At 39.6% G+C, this 12,048-nt stretch overlaps 1 protein-coding gene across 6 annotated transcripts in view; it reads left to right on the forward strand.

Moving 5' to 3' along the window:
• Positions 1–10,979, forward strand: part of PDZD2 (PDZ domain containing 2) — a 307,796-nt gene extending 296,817 nt beyond the window's left edge. For all 6 annotated transcript variants that reach the window (XM_075932594.2, XM_075932596.2, XM_075932597.2 and 3 more), the window contains 3 exons: positions 488–755; positions 4,076–4,210; positions 7,138–10,979. In XM_075932594.2, the coding sequence (XP_075788709.2) occupies positions 488–755; positions 4,076–4,210; positions 7,138–7,304 (570 nt within the window). In that variant the 3' untranslated portion in view covers positions 7,305–10,979. The remainder of the gene's footprint in view (positions 1–487; positions 756–4,075; positions 4,211–7,137) is intronic.
• The last annotated feature ends 1,069 nt before the right edge of the window (positions 10,980–12,048 follow it).

The raw sequence follows: 12,048 nt of genomic DNA on the forward strand, positions 1-12,048 counted from the left end.
ATAGGCCTGCTGTTCCCCCAATCATCCTACTTGTCTTCTCTCGTTTGAATTCCTCTCTTGAACGTGGGTGACCAGAAGTGTATGCAATATTTCAGATGAGGTCTCACCAGTCCTTTTAAAAGTGGCACTAGTATTTTCCTGTCTTTATTGATAGATCCTCACTGAGGTCTTGTCTACACTGCAGATATTTCAGTAGATATAGGTTACACAATTTATATATATATTACACATATATAACTTAAGTGGGCATAGTCTGCGTCAGCTATATCATGCTACATTGGCAAGAGACACTTTCATGTTGACATTGCCAATTTAGCCTACAGTAAAGACAAGCCCTGAGAGTAAACATTATGCCAAATGATGTTTGAAATGTCGCGGTCTTAAATTATAAGCTCTCTGGGGCTGAACCGTCACCTTTATCTGTTGTGTATAGCATTATGCATATTTATGACCCTTTCAGAGTACTCCATAAACATTTCTCTTTTAGGTCCACAGAGTGTTTTCAAAGGGTGTGGCATCTGAAGAAGGGACTATCCATCGGGGCGATTTCATTCTGTCAATTAATGGCATGTCTCTCGCGGGCTCTGTTCATGGTGATGTTCTGAACGCTCTGCATCAGGCAAGACTGCACAAACAAGCAGTCGTTGTCATTGAGAAAGAAAAAGGCAGAGAAAAGATTTCATCTGGACTTGAAATATCTGCTACTGTCAGAAAACACTTTGTGCCTGGAAGGAATGCTACCATGGAAATAACAGGTATGACCTTAGTCCAAATATAGTTGAAAGGAATTCACTGCCAAGTAGACCTAGAGAAAATGTTCATATGCTTCAGATTATAAGTATCTGTGTCTTATGTGATCAGAGAAAGCAAATAAAATTAATTATAACTTTTACTCTTTGGAACTCTAATGCAATATTTAGAAGCCATGATAAATAAGCGGACACTTAGATGGACATTTAGGGCCTGATTCAGCTCTCATTGTTATTTATGGCCATTTTCCCACTGACTTCTGTGGAGATTGCATCAGTAGAAACAGGACTCCTGTTTCTAACTACAATGATTATTTCATAACCTTATGGGAAAAGACTAAACTATTCTTAATTTATGTATACTCGTCTAATCCAGGATGAAGGTAGAGATGATGTGTTTGAAGGCGATAAAAAAACAATAGTGAGAGCAAAAAAACTGAATTTAGAACTACAGTTTATTATTCAAAATAAGTGGAATTAATCTATGAAATGGCAGAACTTAAATTTTAAGATGTATTTATTAAAATATACAAGAAAGAAATTTTGATATTACAGTGAACAGAGAGCTCTAACCAAATCCCAATCCTTTCTAAAGAAGAGACTGGGGAAAAGTTAGTTTTAAAATTCATAATCCCAGACTGACATAAGCAGCATTTCTGCTCCAAAAAATGCTCCTGCCACTTGAGCTGAAAGGCTGCAACCACTAGAGAGCAGCATGATCTCACTTCGAGTCCATCCTTGTGGTGTGCAGCTGTACAAACACACACAGAGCCCTATATTTACTTTCATCCCTTTGCATTAAGCAAAGCTCTCTCCCAGATGCCTGACGTACAGTTGTTTACATTCAACAATTGGTACTAAATCCTGGTAATTCCATGGCTGTATAAATGTGACAGTCACTGGGGCAGGAAAGGGGCAGGGGCTAGAACACAAATCATAGAAATGTTGGGCTGGAAGGAACCTTGAGAGATCATCAAGTCCACCCCACTGAACTTAGGCACGGTCAGGTAAAAACATCCCTGACAGGTGTTTGTGCAACCTGTTCTTAAAAACCATTAGTGATAGAAATTCCACAACCACTGTGGATTGGCAATTCCAAAGATTAATTACCCATAGATTTCAAAAGCTTTTCCTAATTTCTGACATTTTAGGATTAAGTCTATTACTCTTTTCTCAATACTAATCATGCCAATTTTTCACCTTTCCTCATAGGTCAGATCTTCTGCTCCTTTTATCACTTGTTTTGCTCTCTTTTGAACTCTCTCCTGTGTGATCACATCTTTCCTAAAGAATGGTATCCAGAATTGGACAGAGTATTCCAGCTTAGATTTCCCATTGCCAAGCAGAATAGGATAGTTACCTCCCACGTATCATATACGACATTCCCCAGAATAATATTAGCTTTTTTCCACAAATATCACATTGATGACCTGTATTCTGTTTGTGATCCACTGTAAACCTCTGATCCTTTTCAGTACTACCACTGCCTACCCTGTTGCTCCCCATTCTATAGTTGTTCAGTTGATTGTTATCTTTCTAAATATAGTACTTTGTACTTTATTGAAATCAGAGTAGTTCTCCAATTTGTCAGGGTCATCTTGAGTTTTCATCCTGCCCTCAAAAATGCATGCAATCCCTTCCAGCTTGGTATCATCTGAAAATTTTAAAATCACACTTTTCATTCCATTATCTAAGTTATTTATGACAATATTGTGGAGCCCCACTAAATACTTCTGACCAGTTTGACAGTGAACCACTGATAACTACTATTTGAGTATGGCTTTTTGACCAATTAGGCACCACTCTATAGTAATGTTATGTCAATCACATTTCCTTAGTTCACTTTTGAGAATGTCATGAGGGACTGTGACAAAAGCCTTATTAAAATTGAGATATGTCATATCTATACCTTTGTTCCAAATTCATGGGGCCATTTTTAAATGAGCTAAGGCATCATTTCTATTAGGTATAGCAACATTATGGTTTTTAAAGTCCAGTTGCTAGAGGACAGCATATGCACACTCGTAGAGATCTGACATACTCATTGATCAGAGAGCAAGAGCACTAACTCACACAAGTTAGTATATTACAAAACCTTCCCTTTTAAATGAATGTTTGGACAGCATTGCTCTTTAGAAATCTGCCATCCTAGATTTAAGCAAGTGGTATCAAATTGAAGACTATAAAGTTTAGCTGCCTGTTGTTCTTTTTTTTTTTTAACTTTTAAAATTAATTTTTACTAAATCCCATTGGGCAAATGTTCATCAGATCTCCTTAATGTTAACCTGTAAGCCAACTGGCTTAGCCCCAGGGCGCAGGCCTATGCTCAGGCCATTACTAACCCTGTTCCCTGTTTGTGTAAGCCCAGTCCCTGGGCTGGGCAAAGCACATAAAATAGTCACCCATGGATCCCTTTAAGCCCAGGCCTTTACTACAGGGTGGGGGGCAGGCAAACAAATTCAGTCTACAGTGGCAGGGTGAGCCCAGGCACCAGCGCAGGGCAGACAGACAAAACACAGTTTATAGTGCCAAGGTGAGCCCAAGTCCTAGTGCAAGGCAGGGCAGATAATCCAAACACAGTTTGTAGTGCAAAGTGGGGAGACTGACACCCAGAGCCCTCCCTGCTCCACTGTCTCCCAGCCCAGAGCACTGGCAGTGCAACATTCTGATTTAGTAAAGTATATTGAAGTCAGCCTGACTTTCATCAACTTTCGCTGGGCCACGTCTGGACTCCCCCTTGGGTATACCTAGCTCCACGTCCAGTCCTCGGAGTTGTCAGGGTCTGAACCCTCAGGTTCATCTAGCAGGGTTTCCTCCTCAGATTGAGGGCCTGGTAGTCCAAGCCAGTCCTCGGCATCTGTGAGGTCTTCAGTGGCCTCCAGCTCGGGAGCATAGGGTAGGCCTCTGCTTCTTCCAATGGCTGGGGCCTGACTGAGCTCCTGGCCTGAGTTTTTATACAGCTAGTCCCGCCCCTGACTTCCAGGCAGGTAAAGGGGCAGGGCCCGGAGAGGGATTCTTTCCCTTCTTGGTCTGTGAGTGACCACCCCTGCTCACTACCCACGCACAAAAATGTCTGGGCACATCCTTGTTGAACATGAATACATTTCTCCACACATGATGAACAGTGAGTGGCACATTGCAAAAAATGACCTGCGGATGTCAATGAGGCTTGTACAACTGCATAATGTACATGTGATCTTTAACAAAAACTGACTGAAAATGTGCTGCAGTTTTAGTAGAAATTAAATTGTGGATTATATTGTCACCATGGCAAAAACTTGAGAATTGTATGTCAATAACGACATATTGTGTGCATTCTGTTACAGGTCCCAATGTGGACTTCAATGATGTCATTGCTGTTGAACTATGGAAAACCTCTGCTGGTTTGGGATTCAGTCTTGATGGTGGAAAAGCTTCAATATCTGGAGACCGACCTTTGCTTGTAAAAAGAATATTTAAAGGTATTTGGAAAATACATTTACATGTCTATAATCCCATTTTCTTCTACAGGCAATCCCCGGGTTACATGGATCTGACTTACATCGGATCCCTATTTACAAACGGGGTGAGGCAACCCCGCACTAGCTGCACCCTCCCCCCCAGCAGACCGCCGAGACGCGCCGCGGTCCCACCGCCCGCATCCTCCGCGGCGAGAAAAGCTGCTCCGCGTCTCCCTGGTCTGCTGGGCCCCCCCCCGCCCCCAGCAGACCAGGGAGACACAGAGCGGCTTTTCTCAGCAGACACCTCAGCTTGAGAATAAAGGACTGAGGGAAGTGAGATGTGGGAGAATAAAACTGAGCTCTGGAGAAATGTTTGGCTAGAGTTTCCCCTACAATATGTACCAGTTCCGACTTACATACAAATTCAACTTACGAACAAACCTACAGTCCCTATCTTGTACGTAACCCGGGGACTTTCCTGTACTATACACGTTCAGAATTTGTTTAATTGGATAATTATGGAGATAAGCTATTTTCTAATGCATTCTATACCTCTTAATAACTAAACACCCTATCTTAAAAACACTGATCATGGCATTAAATGTTCATAGTTTTCATGGGGAAATACTGAGTAAGTGTACTGTGATTATGTACTGGGTTTGCCATAAATACTGAGCTGCAGCCAGCCATATCATTTCATCTAGCATTACAGCAGTACTCTATAAAAAGCTAGTATTTTTATCAGTTGTCTCCCATTCCTGGAAAAGTAAAGCTGATACCTACAGTCAAGAAGAGCACAGTGAAACCGTGATTTTATGTTTTTTTTACAAATATTTCTTATTTTGCTCTGGCTTTTTACCTTTTTCTCTTTTTTGTTGTTGAGCAACCCTCTGAAGTTCTTTGTCTATAATACGATAATTTTCTGGTTCAAGTTCTCTTAGTACAGCGGTCAGCCTTCACCAAAGAGGACAATACACAGTGCATGTGCATGGGAAAACTGCCATTCTTGGATGCTATGCCTGTCAACCCAATGGTTAAACTTAAATCTGCTGTGTGCAGAATGGAAATCAGTGCCAACTACTGCCCTGTACCCTTTCATAGACCTAGCTCTGATGGAATGATCATGGGAAAAGCTGAGCGCTTCCTATAAAATGCTATGTCTCTTTAGCTCCCATTGACTTCAGTGGTACCCACAGATGCTCAGCATTTCAGGCTCAGGCCACATGTTCCTATTTCTTTGTAAGGGAAAAGAATCAAAATGAAATCTATAAGGCCTAGCACCAAATCTATTTCATTTTTAAATATTTAATTTTGTGGCAGAGGGTCACTTTTAATTTTGTATGATGCCACTGTTGTGTGATTATTTGGAACACTCCCATTTATGTTGTTAATTACAACTCCTACTGATGTTTCTTGATAGATGATAGTACAGCTATATTATTGAGATAGAGAAAATACACTTCCATCACTAACATTTCGAACTGGGCAGGAAGTTTGCCTCTGTCTATATCCTAAAACTTGTTGTTCATGCGGATATCCTTGGTTTGCCTTAGGGATGTTAAATATAGTTTAATCAACTAATCGACTAGTCAATGGATTTTCCATCAATTAGTCGATAAGCAGGGGAGCTGCCGCAGGGTTGGCTCCTGGGCACTGGCAGCTAACCCCGCTGCGGCTCTGCCTTGTAAATGTATAAGGCTGAAGCGCAGCAGCGGGGACACAGCGCGAGCTGGGACAGCTGACAACTGGGTCCCACATGCTGAGCTTCTGATGTTTAAATGTATTAAGAGCTTGCTAGCTCTTAATACATTTAAAGGACTAAAGCACAGGGGGGAAGGGACCCGGTGCTAGGCGGAAGGAATCACTTGATTCCCAGCTCCTGCTAGGTCCATCCCTGCTGTGCACCAGCCCTTTAAATGTATTAAGAGCCCATGGGCTCATAATACATCTAAAGGGCTAAAGCACAGCAGGGGGGACCCAGCGCAAGCCGGGAATCAGCTGGTGCAGCTCATGCTGGGTCCCCACCCTCTGCCCTTCTGATTTTTAAATGTATGAAGAGCCGGCAGACTCTTTAAATATATTAACAGCCTGCCGGCTCTTAATCCATTTAAAAAGCAGAAGCGCAATGGTGGGGACCCAGCACAAGCCAGGCCCAGCTGATTCCCAGCTTGCGGTGGGTTCCTCCTCCTGCACTTTACCAGAGTCACAGCATCTGGGATTGGGCGCGAGTTGGGAATCAGCTGATTCCTGGCTCACACCCAGTCCCTGCTACTCCCCTGCCCCCTGAGGAGATGATGCTTGGGGGAACTGACTTTTAAGCCAGCTCCCCCAGCACCGTCTCTTGCTCCGCCCCCCCCCTGCTACCTCTGTTAGAGGCATCAGGGGCAGGGGGCGGAGAGGAGAAGCGACTAGACGAGGAAGTAGTCGACTATCCAATAAGCTTTTGCTTATCGTATAGTCGACTAGTCGCTTACATCCCTATTTTGCCCCTTCACTGTTACTAGCAGTCTCAGAGTCTGTTGTTATCCTCCAGAGAATGAAATGTTAAATTTCCATTTGAGGTTCACTCTGAGCAAAAAATGGCCTGTTAAATTTTCTGTGAAATGACTATTTTTGCCCATGTGAATGTGCATGTTTACTTAATTCAACAAGTTTTCTTACAACATATTAGTGTCAAAACACAGCAGCTTTGATGCTCCCATATTGCTTAGTTATTCTCAGTAGAGCTGTTCCGATACACAACATCTCTGACAACCATAATTTAACATTCTCTTAGGAAAGTTAACACTTTATTCTAACATAGTGTACAAATATTAATGAAGTGTTAGTGCTCAGTCTCAGGATTAATAGTACAATAGGTATTGTTAGAAGAATTGTTTATTTCCTGTTTGCTACAGTGAAAAGCAATCCCTTTATTTTTATATTGACTATAACTTATTTATTCATAGGTGGTGCAGCAGAACAAGCTGGAAAAATAGAAGCTGGAGATGAAATTGTTGCAATTAATGGAAAATCATTACTTGGTCTCATGCACTATGATGCCTGGAACATCATTAAATCTGTCCCAGAGGGACCAGTTCAATTGCTAATCAGAAAACATAGAACTTTAGTATGACAGAAGCACTTTTTCCAACTACAGTTGTCTAAGGCAACATGTTCATTAGAAGTAGACTTTTCAGAACGGACTACCAGCTGTCCTTACATTTTGGAAGGTGTGTAATAGTGACATAATGCTCTGTCATGGCATGCTAAAAGCATCAATGGACCACTGTGATATGCACGCAAGGAACATATCTGTTTCATGCAGTGTTTTTGTAAAAAACTTTGCTTTCCAAGGATATAAGAAGCCAAACAGCAAAAGAACTGTTGTGTTAGGTGGTATTTTATTGGAACTTCAAAACCTTTTAGCAGATTCTGTTTGGAATGTTTTACCTGTTCCCAATATTTTTAGTGTTTGGAAATCAGGAGAATAACTCATTAGTTGCTGTCCTGTTAATTAGGATGGGTTTTTTGACTGTATACTATATCACTTAGCTATAATTTGATTTCAACACACTGACTTGGGGTCTAGTCTGTATTTGTTATAAAAGGAGAGTGTCTGGAACAATCTCAATTTATTCTTCTAAGAACAATTTTGGTAAAAAGGCATGACAAAAAAGAAATATAATTTTGCACAGTTTTGTAAATCTAGACCACAAACGCTTTATCATGAAGCTCAGAATCATCTTGAAAATAATGAACTAGACATACAATATGGTTAAATCTGTTCTCTATGACATATTATTAAATCTGAACATCATTCCTTATTAATGCATTAGAACTCGGTGTGCAGACCTTCGATTAAGGGAAGAAAATCTGTAGTAAATATTGGTTGACTATCTGCAGAGGATTAGATGGTAGAAGTTTGGGTACAACATATGTGTATCATAGCAAGCTGAAGTTTCAAAGGTGGGCTCCTAAATTTTGACACACAAATAAAAGTGGGATGACTTCCAAAGGTGCTATGCACTCCCATTGTCTTTAGTGAAGGCTTAGCACTTCTGAAGACCCACTCAGCCGTACTTGTGGGAGTGGTTATGAATCATTACTTTTCTTCTCCGATATTTATATTCACGTAAATGTGTGCCAGCATGCATATTATAAATGGACTGGCTGAGGAGGATTTTGAATTATGGAACTAACTTTATCTGCATAGATGATAACTCATTAGATGAATAACCATATTGTAGAAACAATTGAATGTCACCTGCACTTTTCCTGGATTTTTCACCAATATTCAAAGCATGTATCTGTAACAGGTTGTTTTCTTGTGTATTCTGTGTAGTATGCTATTTGAGAGGAAGAAAGTATATGGCATGAGAGGTTAGAACAATTTATTTGCTTAAGTTTCAGACATCAAGTTGTTTGGTCCAGTATCCTCAAATTGCCATAGGCCCAAAACCAGAAAAATAACCCGGACCAATAGAGGTGTTCCAAATACAAACCTAGAGCCAGCCCAGCACCCTCCAAATATCCCCAGTATTTATAATAAGTATGTGGGGTTGAAAAGGTCTGGAATGGGACCTGAATATTGTAGCTTGAACCAGTCTCTAGTGTATACCATATTCAAATTTATTTGTTCTAATGATTTTTATAGTCAACACTCTTTACTGAATGAAGCATTTTCTTTTGGTTATGTTTCTGACTAGAATACAACAAGTGCAATGTGAAAATTCAGAGTTCCTTGTGACATCCAGAGATTAGGTGTACAGAAAAGTTACACATCTTCTCTATCTAGATCTAGTATATTTGATTTTTTTTTCAAGTTACATGAAAATTAGTGTGTCTATCTAGGGAGAGATGCCAACAACTCTGTGTAGTTAAAAAAAGAAGGTGGGTCCAAGGCTTTCAAGTGCTCCACCCGCAGAATTTCCAATGAAGTTATTAGAAGTTCTGCATGTAGAGAGACTACAGAATTGGATCTGCTGCATCCCTGAACCTGAAATGAGCTCTGCTTTTGATGCAACCTTGTTATCTTTAGTGGGGTTCCATGTAGGTTCAGGTTCCATGTTGGAAGGAAAAGATTAGCTTGAATTTATGCTGAAAGTCGTTAGTGATGACAAACTGTGCGGCCTTCTTCAGGAATGATCAAAATCTGAAGAATTTCATAGATAAACAGTATGTATAGTAGATCCATAAATATGCATGTAGAATTTAATGCAGTATTGTGAATACATACATATAAATATGCACGCAACAGCATTGGCACTTCGCTATTTAAAATAACTACCATTGTGTTCTGAAAAATGGCATGTCTTTCCAGTCCAGCAATAGAACTGTACTAAATTTTGAACCAAGAAATATACAGATCCCTCACTTGTGTGAACTCAGAGAATAAGCTTTTCATCTTGTGCATTAAACTTACTAAATTTGAGGTGTGTTTTGAAAATCATATTTAAGGAAAAATAATTTTCAGACATTTATCTGCAGATACTATTCACTGCTTGAGAGTGATGTAGAAGGCTTTCATTCTTCCATTATCAAATACACTTTTATTTTACACACACTTAGAAATGTATATTGGGCAAATGCCAACATAAAAAAATAGGTGGGTTTTTGTACGTGTGATAAAATATGAAATGTAATTTAAAGGAATTATGGGTTTAATATTTAAATGCTATGGTTTATTAATAGGTTCCAGACATTATGATACAGTTCTGCTAATGACATTTTGATATATAATTACGTTTTAACCCTGACATATTAAGCCATGTGATCATTCTTCTTGCCAAAGCTATGTTTTGTAATAGGAAACAAAAGATCTCTGATTCGAAAAGGGTTAAAATGATCAGCCATTTTGTTGCACTAACATTACTCATCAATTTAAAACATTACTCATCAGTTCCCATGTTCTGGGAATCTGCTTTCAAACAGGAAAGAGCAGAGAAAACAGCCATTTGTGTGTTATCAGTCAGGATGTATATGGGCCATTAATTTGTCCTTGGCCCCCAGATAGATTTGCAATTCTTCACCATAGACCTGGAGAAGAGGGAAATGGCTTTCACAGCAGGGCAGACTTTCTTCTGGACAAGCTGGCCTGCCACAGAGTTAGCATTCATTGCCTTCCAGGCCTGGAGCAGCTCAGAAGGATGTGCATATTGGATATTGGGGTGGATTGGGCTTTAGAATGATACTGGACATACAGTGCCCTTCAGTTACAGTCCTTAAGCAGGAAAACCTCTCATTGGCTCCTCTGGGAATTGTTAAGGACTAAAGCCTGTATTCAGGAGGAGGCTGTATGGTTGGTTACATTTCTCACAATCCTAACAAAAGCCTTTTGCGGATAATAAAGTATTAAGAATTTTTGTGTGACATTTCCAATCAGCCCTCATTCAGAATTAGTCCTAATGACATTGTACCTTTTTTATTTCAAAAGCTAGATCCGTCATCCACAGCCAGGTGTTGGAATGGTTAGCTGCTTGTGTGTTTAGGGTGTGTAAAGTATTCATGATGAAAATATTGATGAGGATTAGAGTAGATTACGTGAAGCATTGGAATCCCAAACTAGTTAGGTTTTGTTTTCTGTTAAGCTGATACACTTCTTGTATTATATTGTATATTGACACTTATTTATATAAATAATACTTCTTTTATTGAACCCCCTTTAAAATGCCTTGAATATTATAAAAGAAATGAGTGCAATAATATGAAATAGACTGTACATTTTCAAAAGTTGCTTTCTTTGTTATGTAAATGTGCATCTCCAAAAATGTTTTTTAGTGATTTTGAAAAATAAATATTACACTTAGTACATCACTTCCTATTCATTTCTATAGCAAAATAAGTGAGTTAATGGTCTTGCCAGTTCGCTATTTTAACATACAACCTGTCATTCATGGAGGGAATATTCTTCTGGATGACACAGCCAAACATTTTGAAGCCTAAGAAATGTCAAGCTATATATCTAATTAAGCTAAAAAAAATCCTTAGAACTGTCATTCATTGGGAACTGGATTTGCTTTAGCTGCTGTTTAAATGTTTCATTCGGTAGAGCTCTTTTGAGACTTGATCTAAAATATAATGAGTATTTTTCAGGCATGTTTATAGGGAAGATTCAAATAGGTGAAACCCACAATTTTTATGAATAATTGAGGGCTCTGTGTAGTCTAACAACAATGAAACATTACACATTTCCTACCCAGCACTCCTGCTTTAAAAATATATCAGTGGACTCCATGACAGAGGGTATGTATTATGATGTATCATGCTTCCTATGCAGAAAAACTTAAAAATGATGAGTTACAATTGTATGTTACAGATCATTACACAAATAAAAAGTCTTGTTCCACGTTGGTGAATAAAGTGAATAGGAGTCGTTCCATTGACTTCAATAGACTTGTTATCAAGACCCATGACAAGCTCAAATACACATTTTAATTATACCAAACTTGCTCATCTGTCACTGGTTTCTTCTCTTCCCTTTGAAATGGTCTGAATGCAGCTGCTGAGACAGCCTGTTCCTGGGCACATATTTTGTACTTCTGCACCTCACTAATTCGACTGTTAGTAAACTTCTTAACACACGTAATTGTTCACCAGTTTTGCTTATTTCTCTTCCTATTTTTGGCCTTGTGACTGCCTACTTAACTAGATACATCACACAACTGTTCTCTTTGCAGCATTGGCTCTCTGCACCAGTGGAATTGCAGCTTTTGGTTCAGTAGCTAAACAAGGCCGAAGCTGCACTGAGTTGTTCACTGAAAACAAGGATTCAGCCACTTTGTTAAAGGTGGCGCTTGCAGCCTCTACTCTCCACCCCCACAAATTACAACCATGTTTTGTGGGGCCAAGAATGACTTTCCTGGGAACTTTTAGAGTAA

The sequence above is a fragment of the Pelodiscus sinensis genome, chromosome 6 (assembly GCF_052426305.1).
Source record: "Pelodiscus sinensis isolate ZL-2025 chromosome 6, ASM5242630v1, whole genome shotgun sequence".
In the NCBI taxonomy this organism is placed as follows: domain Eukaryota; kingdom Metazoa; phylum Chordata; order Testudines; family Trionychidae; genus Pelodiscus; species Pelodiscus sinensis.